We start from the raw sequence: 19,470 nt of genomic DNA, 5'->3' as shown, positions 1-19,470 counted from the left end.
CTGCCAGTTGGACCTGATAAAGAGTTTGATGCAAGAGAAGATGAGGATGATGTTGATACAGTATGCACTATTCACACTATTGGACAACAGCTCAACTCTACAGACTACAATGTTCTAGCAAAGGAGACAAAGAAAGACCCAACACTAGCCACAGTAATGCGCTACACAGCAGAAGGATGGCCTGGTAACAAAGAGATGAAGGAGACTCAGCTGTCACTCTTCCACAAGATCTCAGATTCACTTTCTATCACTGAAGGTTGTCTACTATATGGCAACAGAGTAGTCATTCCTGTCAAGTTACAACAGGAAGTATTAAAGATCCTTCACCTTGGACACTTTGGAATGGAAAGAATGAAGAAGCTAGCTCGAACTGCTGTCTATTGGCCTCGCATTGACTCTGATATAGAGGAGACAAGCCGACAGTGCACTGCCTGTGCTGAACACCAGAAGCTTCCACAGAAGTATCCTATACATCCCTGGATGCTACCTGAGAAGCCATGGAGTCGTCTTCACTTAGATCATGCAGTGAACTTCATGGGCAGCCAATGGCTAGTGATGATAGATGCCTACTCAAAGTATCCATGCATACACAGGACGTCATCTACTTCTACCAGAGCTACCACAGACATCTTAGAGGAGATATTCGCACACTTTGGATACCCTCACACCATAGTCACGGACAATGCTACCAGCTTCACCTCAGGAGAGTTTCAGCAGTGGTGTCAAGAGAGAAGCATTGTTCACCTCACTGGAGCACCCTACCATCCAGCTACAAATGGCGCAGCTGAAAGACTAGTACAATCCTTCAAACAAGCCATGAAGAAATCGTCACTCTCACCTAAATCTGCACTACAACAGTTCCTGATGCACTATAGAAGGACACCACTTCCTACAGGATACTCTCCCAGTCAGCTGCTGAATGGAAGACAGATGAGATGCAAGATTGACACCCTATTGCCATCACCCGCACACATAGCACAGTTTCATCAATCCAGAGAAGTCAACCGATCGGCAGAAAAGACAGTTAGCAAGATACACAGCTACAATCTTGGAGCACCATGCTATGCCTTGTATCATGGACCTAGACGCAACAGACAACCTAGATGGGTTCCAGCCATTGTTACTAAGATATATGGAACTCGTAGTCTCAATGTCAAAGTGGTACCAAAGGGACCTACTTGGAGAAGACATGTTGAACAACTCAGACCAAGATACTCAACAGAAGAAGATCAAGACCCTGGAGATAAACCTGATATAACAGAGGAGACAAAACTGCAACTACCAGCCCCTACAACTGTAACAGAGCAACCTCCGTCTAGAAGAAGACCACGCAACCCTCGTCTACCTGATGGAGATGAGTATAGCAGAGACAAACCCCGAAGGTCTAAGAGAACCAGAAAGAACCTTTAGCTTAGTGAGGAGGTGTCGTGCAAGTGCCAAGTATTATTGGTACTTTGCCAACAAACATTATGCTTTTTAGCTAAAGCTTTATACAAGCTAATATTATATAGTACTGTCTCATTATAGCTATTAATAATGCTTGTAGCTTTTTACAAAGCTTTTCTATGACCAAACATATAAATACTTGGGTTTTCTGTTATCAAATCAGTTGTCTCTGGAGTGTGCAATAAACCATTTCTTTAATTTAATACTCTATTTAATTGCTTCTGTGCAGAAACATAACAGACCCTCTTGTAGCAGCATTAATGGTTTCAGCAATAACAAGATCTGAGACACCTCCAGATATGTCTTGCCCAGTTATAGCTAAATTAACTTGTTCTAGCACCGGCGTAAAAAGCAAACCTTCTAATGTATTCCAACCAGTAAGAATGTCATAGTTGGCAAAGTTACCTAGACCGGTACTATCATGTTGCAAGTGATTATTTCTAGTAAACCGAACTAGATTTTCTTCAAAACCTGTCACAATCAGCTCACCATCTGTAGAAGGATAGAACTGCAGTTGTTCAGAAATCGTAAGAAAAGAACTCATTGGAATTGCACGAATACATGTGAGTTCATCACTTGTAGCATTACATCCAAAGGTGGCGCTTACAAACTCAAAGTTAGGTCGAAATGGAATATCTTGAATACGGATTGAAAACGCAGAACCGATTTGCATTATTCCTTGATGGAACAAGTTTGGAGGGGTTAATGGAGAAACCATATGAAAAGTTATGGCGTTTGCTCCAGCTGATTCTCCAAAAAGGGTTATACTGTTTGGGTCTCCTCCGTAGTCTGCAATATTATTTTTGACCCATTGAATTGCTAGCTGCTGATCCCAGAGACCGTAGTTGCCGAGCAGCCCATCTTCAGGCGACGCTAGAAACCCAAAAGCACCAAGCCTGTAGTTGAATGAAACAGCAACAACATCATTGGCTGCCGCTAAGACATCAAGAGGGTAGATGTCAGAAGAGCCATACTTGAAAGTTCCACCATGTATCCATACCGTTACACTCTGCAATTAAAAGCAGATTTACTTATAATTGTATGCTGAAGCCTTGATATAAAAAGTAAAAATGAGAAACATTTTAGCAAAAATATAAACTTCCAGGAGTGAAAGTATTATGTTTTAATTCCAGTGTTACAATTTTTGCCAGTTCCTTTTTCATGTTCATTAAAACCCTGATCAGCTGTAAATTTTCAAATGGCCATGTTACCTAAACAGATGTGAGAATACATTTTACTTTTATGTTAGGTTTAACTTTTTCCCATTAGTGGCAGCATTTGTGTCGGAAATATCTTCAGTCCAATAAACATAACTGCATCTTTTGCATAACTTATGAATACTGAGCTTTCTGAGCAGAAGAAAGCTTGAAATTTAGCAATGATAAACAGTACTCTGCTATCTTTAGCTCTGCAGCAGAACGTAAAGCTCACTATTGACAACATACTATTTTAGCTGTAGTAGTAACTATGTCTACTAATATAGTGCTAGTTGGCACTGTGACTGCTATTCTATAACCACTTCTATAGAGGTATGCAAAGATATAATTGTAAAATAATTAAAAATCTATCAACATGTAGTGATTACAATAAACAAATAAGTTGCCTAATTCCAATGCTAACCCTAATTCACAAGTACAACATATCAGTGACCGCATCTAAAATGGGCTTTGCATCATCAAAAAGCAAACTTCCATACGCGTGCTATGCACTCAACTCTGGGTAAGTTAGAAACAGGATAGTCGCAAGGTTTCTCAAGTGAGAACTTTTTTTACGGCCATTTTTCATGATTTAATAATTTCTAATGACATGTCTGAGGTTAGCTATGATAGTTCTATGATATACCTTGGGAGCACAACGACGTCTACAATTAGAAGTAAATACATCAAGCTTAAGGCAATCCTCACTACCGACAATCTCTCCGTTAAGAAACTGCGGACAAGGAGAACCATATGAAGTTGCCAGTAATGGATTCTCAATAAAGTTTCCATAAGCTGCTGGCTTGGTCAGTCTGTCTCCTGTTCCATATGGTATACCTACAGAAGATAATCGGTTGAATAATCCTGGAAATTTTCCGCTACCACATAACTGCGAAGATTACATGAAAGTATGTTGATGCCACCCTAGACCATCCCATTTCTGAGCTTCTTAAATTTATTACCAAGCACTAAGAAATATGCTCTAAAAGAGAGGGATAATTATACCTCAAAACCTCTAATTGAACCCCATTTTTGTTTGAACGCCACCTCTATTAACAGCCACTATAAGTGAAACGTTAAAAAATAGAGCTTCACCCTTCAATTGAACAAATCCTCCATGTGACCTCAATTTTGAAATTATTTGATCTTCACGAACTCGCAATAGGAAGTGATCAGTAAAAAAGTGTCCACAAAATCATACTAATAATGACTCAGTTACATCAATAACAATTAATTGTTTTGTTGTTTCTGTTCGTGAGAAAGTCTGTTTTCCAACTTCAAAGCTTTTCGTTAAAACTCTGAAAGCAATACCATATGAATAATTAATAACTGGGTCAGGTTAATAGTAGTTCCTTGTTTAACGGCAATCTCGATACTTCGTGAAAATGTTTACACTTTCCATGGTATATGAACAAATAGTTTTAGGCTAAAAGCTGTGCTTAGAGTGCATGCAGCCAAAATATTTTGTGGGTCAAGTCAGTGGGTCAAGGCTAAAATAAAGATAATTTTCGACGAGACTTCAACTCGTGACAATAATACTGGTAGACCGACGCAGTAACACCTGCACCAATCGCCTTTATATTTACGAACAATGGCGCAGCTATCCTATTTGCCTTTTTGTTAACACATTCAACGATCTATAACGACAAACTATAGTTTCTCGAAAGTTATCCCACGAGCAAATGAGCGGAGCGAAGTGTGGGAGTTTTTATGATAAATGCATGTGCACACAACTTACGAAAATTATTCATCAACAATGAGACAAACCCTTGGCTAGAAATTTCATCAACAAATTTAAGCATCGTTATGTAAAGTCGTTAAAGTATAATAACGATACAAAACACATTTAAACCTATTTAAATATGTTACCAAGTCTTTGTAAACCGTCGGTATTATCTTAAAACTTACCCATCTGATCGGATTATACACAAATAGACAGATTAATTTCAACGAAAAACGCCACAAAACACTTGAAAAGCTTGGTTTAATAAAAGTTAAGACCGAAAATTGAAACGCCGAGGGACAGATAACAGAACGATGAAGTCTTGCGCATTTCACGAAAAAATAACGTGCACTTTTCACCAGTCTATAGCATTGTCGAATTGCCGAAGGTTTTGGCAATTAACATAGGAGTACAGAAATCGTTTCATTTTTGCCGATTTCAATTTTTTCATTTTCATTTGCCGACACATTTGAATACTTTCCCATTCTAACTGATGTCCAACGCAGTATAAGTAAAGCAAATGACGATGATATTTTTTAACGTTTCTTATGAGATTATTACAATAATTAATTATAAGTTTGGATGACTACAGAACAATGACTACGTAGTACAGACTTTCTAAAAATCTAACGCAGTGTAAGTAATAGTATGGCGATGATATTTTTTCTAACGGTTCTAATGAGATTATTGCAATAATTAATTATAAGTTTGGATGACTACAGGACAATGACTACGTAGTACAGATTTTCTAAAAATCTATATAAATATCACAACTTTGTGATATTGTTAGCTATGCCATTGTGAAATGTAAACAAAATAGTGCATTGGTTTTTTATTATTACTATATAAATAATATTGGTTATTCTAATAATATCAGTGCATTTTCCTTCTAATATTGGCCAATATTACATTTCTTTTTTTGCAGGAGGAGAGATATAAACATATAATCTTTTCCTTTCATTATTGCTATTTGTTGTATATAATAACACCCAGTATATTACAGCTACCATTACAGTTATCCTGTTTGACTGCTAATATTGCATTTCTCAACCATCAGTACCCTTTCTTTTTTCCAATATCACTTTGGTCGTGGGCTGTATGACAGTGGGATTTCTAGTATATAATAACTAGAAATTCCACTGTCATACAGCCCACGACCAAAGAGATGGCCAGAGATATTGGCAAAAAAATAAAGGGTACTGATGGTTGAGAAATGCAATATTAGCAATCAAATGGCTCTGCAGTGCAATAGGATAGCTGCAATGGTAGCTGTAATGTACTGGGTGTGGGTGTTATTATATACAACAATAAGCAATAATGAATGGAAAAGATGTTTATATTTTCCCCCTGCAATAGGAGAAATGCAATATTGGCCAATATTAGAAGTAAAATGCACTGATATTCTTAGAATAATCAATTTTATTAATATAGTAATAATAGAAAAACAATACACAATGTTGTTTACATTTCAAAACGTCATAGGTAGCAATATCGACAAGTTGTGGTATTTATATAGGTTTTTAGAAAATTTATTTAAAAAGTGTTTGGTCATGACAAACAACAACAATGAAAGGAAAATATTACATGTTTATATCTCTCCCTTGCAATAGGAGAAATGCAATGTTGGCCAATATTATAAGTAAAATGCACTGATATTATTAAAATAACCAATATTGTTAATATAGTAATACAGCAATAATAGAAAACCTATGAGCGTTCATGCGTCTCGAAGATTTCTGCAAACTGCAGCAAAATAAAAGCTGTTATAAAAGTGTTATAAAGCTGTAGGCCTAATTTACTGTAATGTATGTAATTCAACAACAATAAAGAAATATGTTTATTATAACTCTGAAATGCAAAATTAGAAGTAAAAGGGCAAGCTACTGTGTACTATACACAGTTTGAAAGTTGGTTGCGTTGAATGTAGAATGGTTTTGATAAGCGATCTTTAACAGAAAGCGAATAAGAGCATTCACGTGTATAAAACTGTAGCAAAATAAAAAAGGTTCTAGTCATGAAGGGGCGTTGTAGTTCGGCCCTAGCTTGTACATAAGTTGTAAAGAATTTCGGCTAACGTTTCAAATAATGAAACCTTCGGTGATTGGACAAAAAACACAGGCTGATAAACTGTGTACCACAATTTTGTACCTGTAAATCGGTCTACGCCTCAAACGGTCTACGTTTATTACAGAAACCTTCGAATAAATTCGATAATAAAGTAAAAAATGCCATAGACTGATGAAATGAGCACGGTTTTCTCGTGAAATGCGCACTGCTAAATAGTTCTACAATCGGTCGCACGGCTTTATTGGCGTTTTAATTTTCGGTCTTAACTTTTATTAAACCGAGCTTTTCAAGCTTTTTGTGGCAATTTTCGTTCAAATTAATCTGTCTATTTGTGTATAATCCGATTAGATGGGTAAGTTTTAAGATATTATCGTAGGTTTACAAAGACTTGGTAACATATTTAAATAGGTTTAAATGTGTTTTGTATCGTTATTATACTTTAACGACTTTAAATTCCGATGCTTAAATTTTTTGATGAAATTTCTTGTTGAGGGTTCGTCTCATTGTTGATGAATAATTTTCGTAAGTTGTGTGCACATGCATTTATCATAAAAACTCCCACACTTTCGCTCCGCTCATGTGGTCGTGGGAATATTACGTTAATCGCATGGCGTTCTTTCTTCAGCAAGAACAGCGGAATAAACTAACATTCAAATCGATTTTGGAAACTCGCCCGACTTGACGCTTTACGCCATATAGAATTTTTTACATAATAAGAATCCAAAACTTCACATAATTTTTTAGCGGTAACTGGAAATTACGTTATAGGAGGTATACATTATAGAAGGGTCTACTGTATTTGTGCGAAATGCAACACGTAAAAGTTTTGCTCTGCTAAAAATTGTTTGGATGCTAACATTGACTAGTTCATCAGTGCAGAAGAAGTGAGGTCAGAAAACATTGTGGAAGGTAATGAACAGCCTTTAGATGTTCGTTTCATTATAAGCGACAATCACAACGCAACTCGCGAAGCAAACGACACAAATATTTTTGTTTTCAAAATGTTAATCTTTTGTTTCTGCATGTATCATAAGTACGGTTCATTTATGTACCATTTATTGTACTTGTTCTTAAATTGATATTTGTAGCATTTAACAGATTAATATTATATATTTTATAAATTTACAGATTTATGGCATATTATTTGATAGCATCTTTAAAGTTATCTTCCCTCGGCATAAAAAGGATCGACGGTCATAACTTCTTTTCTATTGTTCATAAAAAGTCAGTTTTGGTTGCAAACTATCAAACATATCAATAAGTGCAATGAAGAGTCTATGCAACATTGTTAAATACAGTTATCAAACAAAAAATGCCTCCAAATTTAAAAAAATAAAAAATTTTAAGTTTCAACAAATGGTAAAGCAGGACATAGGCTATAATATTATCTATATTGGAAAACACCTTTGCTTAAACTACTCCTCTTATCACATAAAAACTTCTATAACTGGTTATAATTATAGTCATATGGAGAACACCTATTGCTTTTAAAAATTTGTTCTATAGTCATATAAAGAACACCCTTGCTTCTATAATTTGTTCTATAGTCATATGGAGAACAACTTTGCTTCTATAATTGTTTCTATAGTCATATGGAGAACATTCTTGCTTCTATAACTAGTTCTATAGTCATATAGAGAACAACCTTGCTTTTATAATTCATTCGATATTCATATGGAGAACACTCTTACCTCTATAACTAGTTCTGTAGTCATACGGAGAACATCCTTGCTTCTGTAATGGGTTCTATAGTCATATGGGTTACTCCTTGCTTTTATAATTGTTTCTATAGTCATATGGAGAACATTCTTGCTTCTATAACTAGTTCTATAGTCATATAGAGAACAACCTTGCTTTTATAATTCATTCGATATTCATATGGAGAACACTCTTACCTCTATAACTAGTTCTATAGTCATACGGAGAACATCCTTGCTTCTGTAATGGGTTCTATAGTCATATGGAGAACATCCTTGCTTCTATAACTAGTTCTATAGCCATACAGAGAACATCCGCGGTTCAAAACCTATGATTATCCCTAAATTAGGCATTGCTATTTATTCATATAAAGCTCGTTTGTCTGGGCTGGCAAAAAGTGTACATATATTTGCATGTACATGTCCTTATGTTGTACATATATGTATGCACGTACATATATTAACATGCAGGTAAATCTGTAGAGCATTCAAAGGCCTATAGTGTAAATTTAATCAAATCGTCACAGTGAATTAATTGTACAAAAACCATTGGAGTGTATCTAAGATGATCGCGTGATGTAAAGTGTTTTAATTGAAATTGGCAGCATTTAACTAAATAGCAAAAGAGCGGAGCTAAAAATTGTACAAGATACTGAGTCATTACTGAGCCAAGATACTGAGTCATTACTGAGCCAAGATACTGAGTCATTACTGAGCCAAGATACTGAGTCATTACTGAGCCAAGATACTGAGTCATTACTGAGCCAAGATACTGAGTCATTACTGAGCCAAGATACTGAGCATAGACATTCTCCCTACTCATACGAACCTGATATTTGTCATATGCACACAACCCTAAGTTTCATCTTCATGTTATCATCATTAACAACTAGTGCCTGTCTAACTATTGCTTATTAAACATCACAAAATTGTTCAGGATTTTTAGTCCTATAAGTCACTACAATCGAAACAGACTATTTCTTTTGTTTTGCGTCACTGCCAGCCTGTCAATAAAACAAATTTTAACTACGCAAAGGTTTTCCTATTGTGGTGGATGACGTCCCCTTACATTTAGCCAAGCAAAGCCGATGTACAGCCAAGCCAAGCCGAGTCAAGCCACAACCAAGCCAGAGCTGTACCGACTCGGTACCAAACTGAGCTGGACTGAGCCGAGCCATGCCGGGTCTAGCCAAGCAGAACAAGGGCAGAGTTTAGCAGCTATATAAGCACGAACATTTGCAGTAGAGAGCAGAGCTGTTCGGGGCCTGTTCATTGCCTGTTACTTGATTTTTTTTGTACACCTTGATGAACTAAGCAGAAATATATGTATTGTACACATGCACGAGTTTTGTACTAGTGGAGGAAAGTGAAGGTCGCACAAAACCTTTACACTATGTTATAGTCATAAAGATATAGACAGCTGCCAATAAGATGGTTTCTCTTAACTATTCAACATCACACATGTTTTATACCATGTCTGCAAGTTTTCCATAAGAGGCCATGATACTAAATGGAAAATATTTGTCTAATAAAACTGACCATCTTTTATTTTCTGACCCTTAAATTTCCAAAAGGTTTTGTTGGAATATATCTTCAAAGAAGCTCACTTTTTCCTAACAACTACACGTAGTAATATCTCTCAGTTTTCATGTTTCCTCAATGATTAACTTAATTTTGAATCCAGCCTCAAAGCGAATTTATGAAGAGATGTACTCATTATATTATTGAAAGTGTTAACCGGGCCAGTAAAGTTGTTCTAAACCTTTATCCGAATACAATGATGGTAAAATGCAATTCTCTGTATACAGTAAAGTGGGTTCATTTATTCTATCGCATCAGCACCACAATGTAGCATACATCTAACATCCTTGGCTATTATTTTCTTTAGGTTCTGTAAGGCTAAATTGAGACACTGATGCTATCAACTAGCAATAATATATGTCATATTTTTGGTTTTACAACTACTATGCTCACTTAAAACCTCGGTAACTACATATTATTATCAGTTTAAAATATACAGGCATTAAAATTACGTTATCATTGTACTACAAAGCAATTGCTAATGCAGTTTAATATAATTATTTGAAATAGCTCAGCGATACAAATGCTCAGTGCCTGATGTATTATTGATGTATGCTTCATTGGAAAGCTTTGGAAATGTTGATCAAGGCATTATGCTCAAATTGGCAAGGCAGTATGCTCAAATTGACAGATTCTTTTGAATGCGCAGTCTGTTTTAAAGTGAGACCATCAACAGTACCAGGTTGTGATCTATAAGTTTCCTGCCGGTAATTTTCCTAAAAAATGAGTCAGTTTTCCTGTGAACTGACGGATGACATAAGAGAGGCTATAAATCATCGTGGTTAGTAACAAGTACATGAAGACATAATAACATTATAAACAAATTTATTGAATATCCATATTTTGTGGGATAAATTGTTACCAGTATAAAATGTGTGAGCAAACATTAAAATTTTTAGTAAATGTAGTTTTATTGAGACATTTTAGTATACATAAATTTATATCAAAAATGTGTAGATGCTGGAATAAACTCACAGTTTTTGACTCAATGGAAATATTGTACTCAGGATAATTTTTAACAATCACCTGGTTAACTAATGAGTAATTGGTTGAATGAATACAAACACACATTGTAAACAGATCCACCATCTTGCAAATCATGCTACTTTCATGTTGATGCAAGTATCAAAAAGTGATGGCTCGTTACAATCTTTTTTGCCTTGCGTAATCTTTACAATCAGAATAGTTGTTACTGGTTCCAGACAATGGCACACCTACAATATACATGTACATGACAATTGAGCTTTTCCCTCTACAGCACAAAGAGAAGAAAACTCTGAAAATGAAAACAGCTAGTTGCAACAATAGATAATAAATCGATAATGATTACATCTAAGGCATGACTGACATGTAAATAATAAATATCACTAGCTACTACTAGTTACAATTAACTTGGATAGCAAGATCATTTTAAAACATAATCATAATTACATTGTGTATTATATTTGAGCCAACATTTTGGAAGCATTCTATGGTGACAATTATAGGCCTTCCCTTTTCCTTGGAACCAAACTTTTAAGAAGCTTTACTGTGACCAGGCTAGTCAGATTATTTCCAGAAACTGAACCACCACTCTTCCTTGTAAAAGACTCACCTATATGCCACGAGCTTGCAGAGCTATCTCATCTAAATCGGCTGCGAAACGATGTTCAGCGCTGCGAGGGTATGTATCAGATCTTGTCCCGTTAATGTCCAGAATTATATATGACTGATCTTCACGGAATTTAAACTGTTTGTGTCTTCTGTCAAGTTGTCTGAAAATGTTTTGTCAAAGATTTTAAAAGCTAACCAAAAAATTCAAACATGACATTTCACTAAATTGAAGCTACGTTACTAAACTGCCGTAGTAAACGCATCATAATTGAACAATGTAAGTATATGAAGAGATCAATTATCAAAATATTTAAACTGTTACTCACCCACTTTTAGCGAAACTAGTCCACAGATTCATTATATCTGTAGATAGTATTTTCTCCCTTCTGTTGTACTGCCCACCTGTACCATACACCAATATGTGCAATAGGTTTTAAGATCAAATATTTTATGTAATGTAGACTACCACGTTCACTTTGCTTTACAAACAAGCACTTAATGAGGGGATCTAGTGTAACTTGAAATGACAGTTATTGATTTCTAGCAATGAAGAGCTATACGTATATAAATGTAAAAACTAGGAAAAGGACAATTGAAAATAGACCATACTCTTAGTCATTTAGGCTTGTTAAAATCATTAAAGGGATGAGAGTGTTGATAATATGCAAGCAAACACAATTAATGCATAGAAAAAGCATGAAAGTGAGTATAAGAGAGTATACTTATCGCTTTTATTTTTGTCTCCTCTCTTGAAATGTGCACATTATGTATCGATGAAGTATTTCACTTGACGAATGCAGTTACCCTAACAACTTATTCAATGTGAATCTTCCTTGAAAAGCTCCTACGAAATAGTTCAATATTTCTTACAGCGTTCTACCCCAGTTAGTTGACAGATGTTCTCTGGTGCCAAAACACTTCCAATCACAAATGGGATCTCATCTCCATGATCAGCGGCTACATTCAACCATTCAGGTTCCCTTGGACCATACGGTCCAGAGCCAGGTGGGTTGTAAGCGAACTCATAAGCATACGTTCGTCTGGAGCTTATCTTGCTGTGGATCTGAAGGTGCGTTATGGAAGGAACTTTGAAGACAAAGTCACCTGTGAAAATATATTCCAAAAATGTTCTGGCTATTGGCATTGTTTGAAGAAGTTAACATTGCTAAGGAAGCTTACATTTTGAATGAGCATCTGTTATTTGCTTTTTACCTACTTTACCCTTCGATTCCTTTTGAACTAAGACATTCCATGGCAAACTTCCAATTTAACCAAATAGCATCGAGTGAAAAAAGGCTTTGCATAAAGAGTTATTTAAGAACCAGAATGGGCATATGGCAAAATGACATCTGTTTGTTGCGGGTTATCTTTAAATACAACGTGATCAGCTGCAGTTTATTGAGATAGCACTTTGTTCATTTTTAAACCAGAGTTTAAAAGTTTGTATACTAACCAGGCTAATCAATAATACTTACTAAAAATGTTAACAAAGGCTTCCACTCTTCTATCATCTATTGAGCGGCCATCACTGACTAATGGGTTCGGATCATTCATATAGTGCTGAATATATAGTCTAGTGATCAGATCTCTGCTCTCCGCGTATGACCCTCTTGTAGCAGCATTAATGGTTTCAGCAATAACAAGATCCGAGACACCTCCAGATATGTCTTGCCCAGTTATAGCTAAATTAACTTGTTCTAGCACCGGCGTAAAAGACAAACCTTCTAATGTATTCCAACCAGTAAGAATGTCATAGTTGGCAAAGTTACCTAGGCCGGTACTATCATGTTGCAAGGGATTATTTCTAATAAACCGAACTAGATTTTCTTCAAAACTTGTCACAATCAGCTCACCATCTGTAGAAGGATAGAACTGCAGTTGTTCAGAAATCGTAAGAAAAGAACTCATAGGAATTGCACGAATACATGCGAGTTCATCATTTGTAGCATTACATCCAAAGGTGGCACTTACAAACTCAAAGTTAGGTCGAAATGGAATATCTTGAATACGGATTGAAAACGCAGAACCGCTTTGCATTATTCCTCGATGAAACAAGTTTGGAGGGGTTAATGGAGAAACCATATGAAAAGTTATCGCATTTGCTCCAGCTGATTCTCCAAAAAGGGTTATACTGTTTGGGTCTCCTCCGTAGTCTGCAATATTCATCTTGACCCATTGAATTGCTAGCTGCTGATCCCAGAGACCGTAGTTGCCGAGCAGCCCATCTTCAGGCGACGCTAGAAACCCAAAAGCACCAAGCCTGTAGTTGAATGAAACAGCCACAACATCATTGGCTGCCGCTAAGACATCAAGAGGGTTGATGTCAGAAGAGCCATACTTGAAATCTCCACCATGTATCCATACCATTACACTCTGCAATTAAAAGCAGATTTACTTATAATTGTATGCTGAAGCCTTGATATAAAAAGTAAAAATGAGAAACATTTTAGCAAAAATATAAACTTCCAGGAGTGAAAGTATTATGTTTTAATTCCAGTGTTACAATTTTTGCCAGTTCCTTTTTCATGTTCATTAAAACCCTGATCAGCTGTAAATTTTCAAATGGCCATGTTACCTAAACAGATGTGAGAATACATTTTACTTTTATGTTAGGTTTAACTTTTTCCCATTAGTGGCAGCATTTGTGTCGGAAATATCTTCAGTCCAATAAACATAACTGCATCTTTTGCATAACTTATGAATACTGAGCTTTCTGAGCAGAAGAAAGCTTGAAATTTAGCAATGATAAACAGTACTCTGCTATCTTTAGCTCTGCAGCAGAACGTAAAACTCACTGTTGACAACATACTATTTTAGCTGTAGTAGTAACTATGTCTACTAATATAGTGCCAGTTGGCACTGTGACTGCTATTCTATAACCACTTCTATAGAGGTATGCAAAGATATAATTGTAAAATAATTAAAAATCTATCAACATGTAGTGATTACAATAAACAAATAAGTTGCCTAATTCCAATGCTAACCCTAATTCACAAGTACAACATATCAGTGACCGCATCTAGAATGGGCTTTTCATTATCAAAAAGCAAACTTCCATGCGCGTGCTATGCACTCAACTCTGGATAAGTTAAAAACAGGATAGTCGCAATGTTTCTCAAGTGAGAACTTTTTTAAGGTCATTTTTCATGACTTAATAATTTCTAATGACATGTCAGAGGTCAGCTATGATAGTTCTATGATATACCTTAGGAGCGCAACGGCGTCTACATTTAGGAGTAAATACATCAAGCTTAAGGCAATCCTCACTACCGACAATCTCTCCGTTAAGAAACTGCGGACAAGGGGAACCATATGAAGTTGCCAGTAATGGATTCTCAATAAAGTTTCCATAAGCTACTGGCTTGGTCAGTCTGTCTCCTGTTCCATATGGTATACCTACAGTAGATAATCGGTTGAATAATTCTAGAAATTTTCCGCTACCACATAACTGCAGAGATTACATGAACGTATGTTGATGCCACCCTAGACCATCCCATTTCTGAGCTTCTTAAATTTATTACCAAGCACTAAGAAATATGCTCTAAAAGAGAGGGATGATTATACCTCAAAACCTCTAATTGAACCCCATTTTTATTTGAACGCCACCTCTATTAACAGCCACTATAAGCGAAACGTTAAAAAATAGAGCTTCACCCTTCAATTGAACAAAACCTCCATGTGACCTCAATTTTGAAATTCTTTGATCTTCACGAACTCGCAATAGCAAGTGATCAGTAAAAAAGTGTCCACAAAATCATACTAATAATGACTCAGTTACATCAATAACAATTAATTATTTTGTTGTTTCTGTTCGTGAGAAAGTCTGTTTTCCAACTTCAAAGCTTTTCGTTAAAACTCTGAAAGCAATACGTTATAGGGATTTTAAGTTATAAGAACATTAAAATACATACATTATAAATTACCTAATCTGTTCCAAGATCTTTCCAAACTTACTCCTTTGGCCATGCAAAAAGGAAAAACTATACTTAACTCCTTTAATTTGTGGGTTGTACCGTAACTGCAGAATTTTTGGTTTGCATCAACAACTTTCTCCTTTTTATGATCAATCTCACTGGTTTTATAGACCATGATTGCGGCATGTTTACAACAACTTGATAGGAATTGCACATTTTCAACATTCATTTACAACAATTTGCTTGTTTTTCTAAATGGCAAAGTCTATTCCGCAAAGTTAAGCTACTAACAAATATTTTGTACGTCTACAATAAAGCAAAACAACAAAATATTTTTACTACAAAAAACAGTTATACTTGCTCGTCGTTTATTACTATCCAGTGGGTCAAGGCTAGAATAAAGATAATTTTTGACGATACTTCAACTCGTGACAATAAGACTGGTAGACCGACGCAGTAACACCTGCACCAATCGCCTTTATATTTACGAACAATGGCGCGGCTATCCTATTTGCCTTTTTGTCAACACATTCAACGATCTATAACGACGAACTATAGTTTCCCGAAAGTTATACATGTATATAATAAACATTACGTTAATCGCACGGCGTTCTTTCTTCAGCAAGTGCGGCGAAATAAACTAACATTCAAATCGATTTTGGAAACTCGCCCGACTTGACGCTTTACGCTATATAGAATTTTTTACATAATAAGAATCAAAAACTTCACATAATTTTTTAGCGTTAACTGGAAATTATGTTATAGGAGGTATACATTATAGAAGGGTCTACTGTATTTGTGCGAAATGCAACACGTAAAAGTTTTGCTCTGCTAAAAATTGTTTGGATGCTAACATTGACTAGTTCATCAGGGTAGAAGAAGTGAGGTCAGAAAACATTGTGGAAGGTAATGAACAGACTTTAGATGTTCGTTTCATTATAGGCGACAATCACAACGCAACTCGCCAAGCAAACGACACAATTATTTTTGTTTTCAAAATGTTAATCTTTTGTTTCTGCATGTATCATAAGTACAGTTCATTTATGTACCATTTATTGTACTTGTTCTTAAATTGATATTTGTAGCATTTAATAAATTATTATTATATATTTTATAAATTTACAGATTTATGGCATATTATTTGATAGCATCTTTAAAGTTATCTTCACTCGGCTTACAATGGATTGACAATCATAACTCCTCTTCTATTGTTCATAAAATGTCAGTTTTGTTTGCAAACTATCAAACATATCAATAAGTGCAATGAAGATTTTATGCAACGTTGTTAAATACAGCTATCAAATAAAAAATGCCTCCAGATTTAGAAAACATGAAAAATTTAAAGTTCCAACAAATTTCAAAGTAGGACATAGGCTATAATATTATCGCCGGTTAAAGGCAAGCAAAGGATATCAACTAGTGGAGATATTTCTCAGCTTTCCAATGCATATCTTTTTTAGAGATCTGCAATAAGAAGGTGGTAAGTTAGCAGGCATCCAAAAGAGTTAACATTGCGCCGCCCAAAGGAGAGTGCAACATATAGGTGACATTCGCTTCGCCCATAAGAGAGTTAACTTTATTTTTCCCAAATTCTGACAAGCTATTTGAAAAATGCAATGCCACCCTTTATTTGAAAGCCACTATAGGGGAAGGGTTGAAAAATAGAGTGCCATGGTGTTCAAATAGAGACAGAGGTTTTACGGTATAATAGATAGTACCTTGAAATATGATAAAAGGGTTTGAATAATACTGGTAACTGTCCATTGTTAATAATAACATCTGTTTACAGTTGATTGTACAATGTTATAAAGACCTATGCCTTGTTTTTACAATAATCCTTATTATTACCATAGTTTATATTATTTTACAACTTGATTTCACTTTGGGAGTACAAGGCATTTGCAGACTAAGCATTAGCAGACATATTTACTACTATTTATGACAAAAGCAGTGAATTTCGTCACAAATACTTGTTCCATCACCAGCCTTGTTGCAGGTTAGAAGCGTTTACAACAAAAAGTTGAGGTGAAAGCGAAGGCGATTAACAAACTTTAAACTGAATGTTGTACAGCAACTAGATCTATGCTAAATATACACAAAACTATTCAAGTTGTTATAGAAAGTGTCAGACAAATTGTTAACTTTCAATTAAAGTTTTTTAGTACCTCAAAAGGCACTGTTATATCTATGAACCAGATTGGTAAGAGGTTATGTGTCAACTTACCTAGAAACTTCACATATTCATCTCCATTGATAGAGTTTTGAATCCCTGTAATTCTTCCTAAAGATGTGTTTTGTGTAAACAATTGCTGAGCTTCAACTGTTGTTAGAGAACTCCAACCAGCCATTACCATAATGAAACAGAGAAAATATGTGGCTCTCATGGTAGCGCACAACCACATCTACTAAAAGAGAAACTGCAAGTGCCAACTCCTACGATGTGAATGAACGTGTGCTGATGTTATACAGCGAGTTTCATGTGGTTAGGAGATTATGATTTACTTCACTGCATATCTCACTATATAAATAGGTCTCATATCACGGGATTAAACACACCAGTAATCCTCAAGGCATGCAACAATGGTTTGGATGGAGCCACAAATAGGACAATTGTCTGGGCGGTGGTGATACATAAATGTTGCTCTAGGGCTGAAATTTGCTAGCTACCGTCAAAGCACAAGATACATGTAACATCAATAAATGCCATACTCTTTATGCATGACTTCCATTTTACTGCTGAATGGTAATGTTTTGCAGTAACTTATATTCTATTTGAAAGGATTTAGGCAGTCATTTCATTTACCTACAAACTACGTACAATTACCTGCAGACTGATAAAGCATTAGAGTTCATAAAATAAAAAGCTACAACAAACATTGGTGACCAGCATGAACTTAACCCAGCCGATTGATAAGAGTGCGATTTTTTTATTTTTTTGTTGAATACCAGCTCATCACTATGCTTTCTTATAATACATTCTTTCAAATAGTGTTTTACGAGCAGTAATGCTACTTATTGATGCATTTAGGCTTTTCTATATGGTTAGGTTAAAAAAATGTAATCTTGGAATACTTTTCTTCCTAAGATTTTGCAGACAAGATCAATAGAGAATTTCATTCAAGTGATAATAAAAAGTTCAAAAAGCTTCTGCATGAACGATTTGTATCAAGTTACTCATCAGATTGGAATGGTTATGCAAGCCGCAAGCTGTTCATTCTAAACAAACTTTTATAACAAAAAGAGAACAATTTTCAAATGGAACTGAAGCATTTGTCATTTAATAATTTTTTGCAAACATCTGAAGACCTAACCATCTTTAAAATAAGTAAGCCAGTAATAACGAAAATGGATAAGCATGCTCTCTAAAGTGTGGGAGCAACAAGCGACTTGATGTAATAATGTATTTATCATTAATTAGAGGACATATAGGAATATTCATTTGTGTGCAAAAAGCTGATCTGAAACTATTTCATGTAGATGCAGATTCGTTAAAAAGCGAAAAGCAAATTTTGTACACAACTAGCTTTATCAGTTATATATTCCAAAATATAAGTTTTAACCCCTCCAAGACAGTGATCAGAACTTCACTTTGTTGACCACAAGATATGGGAGTCATCTACTCTCAACTTCATAGTCGCACATAATTTGAAGACAATAATCAGCAAAAGCTTCTTTGGCTTTTATTTTAATCAACTAGCATCTAGGGTATAGTTAATTTAGGAAATCTCTGAAGCAGGAGGCACAAATCTTGTTTCCTCACTACAATCACTCCTCTTGACCGAATTGAAAAAGACCATGGCCACATAGGACCAGGCATACAAAGTGAATTGTTTTATTCGCTTTCACCATTAAGAATAACTAAAATTATCTTATAATTATAATAATAAAAGTTAATAATGATATAACAGAATTTTAGTTATTCTTAATGGTGAAAGCGAATAAAACAATTCACTTAGTATGCCTGGTCCTATGTGGCCATGGTAGCTATATTTACTATCAAGAGGTCAAATATTATTTGGCCTCTTGATAGTAAATATAGCCACAGATTATTTGAAAGCACTGCTTGTTGCCATAGAATCATGACCTCCAAAAAACTTGAGCCTTATAACCTGACCTATAGATAGGCCTACTTCGCTGCATCTTTTATCTTCTTACAAAGAGGTAGAGCGGACGAGCGCGAGTTCATGCTATGAGGCATTCTTTTGAGAACTACCAATGGAATAGACATTATGCATGAACAGCTAGGCTTGGCT

General features: G+C 35.4%; 1 protein-coding gene across 1 annotated transcript; it reads right to left on the bottom strand.

The window, feature by feature from the left end:
• Positions 1-1,657: 1,657 nt before the first annotated feature.
• Positions 1,658-17,675, bottom strand: LOC137387895 (cholinesterase-like). Its single transcript, XM_068074408.1, has 10 exons — positions 17,442-17,675; positions 14,509-14,699; positions 12,779-13,676; positions 12,174-12,407; positions 11,630-11,705; positions 11,308-11,464; positions 8,794-8,958; positions 8,328-8,382; positions 3,289-3,479; positions 1,658-2,455 (listed from the first exon to the last, which is right to left on the bottom strand). The coding sequence occupies exons 1-10, from the start codon at positions 17,617-17,619 to the stop codon at positions 1,658-1,660; spliced, it is 2,943 nt and encodes a 980-aa protein (XP_067930509.1). The 5' UTR covers positions 17,620-17,675.
• Positions 17,676-19,470: the final 1,795 nt, after the last annotated feature.

The sequence above is a fragment of the Watersipora subatra genome, chromosome 2, assembly GCF_963576615.1.
Source record: "Watersipora subatra chromosome 2, tzWatSuba1.1, whole genome shotgun sequence".
Classification (NCBI taxonomy): Eukaryota; Metazoa; Bryozoa; class Gymnolaemata; order Cheilostomatida; family Watersiporidae; genus Watersipora; species Watersipora subatra.
This window is presented reverse-complemented; position numbering and strand designations above follow the sequence as displayed.

Bases quoted from the DNA above. Each gene is read 5' to 3' on its own strand.
- LOC137387895 (XM_068074408.1), bottom strand. From the start codon at position 17,619: ATGTGGTTGTGCGCTACCATGAGAGCCACATATTTTCTCTGTTTCATT. The intron at 11,465-11,629 runs GTGAGTAACAGT...AAACATTTTCAG, and splicing joins ACTAGTTTCGCTAAAAGTGG to ACAACTTGACAGAAGACACA. The intron at 8,959-11,307 runs TAGGTGAGTCTT...GACAAATATCAG, and splicing joins CTCTGCAAGCTCGTGGCATA to GTTCGTATGAGTAGGGAGAA.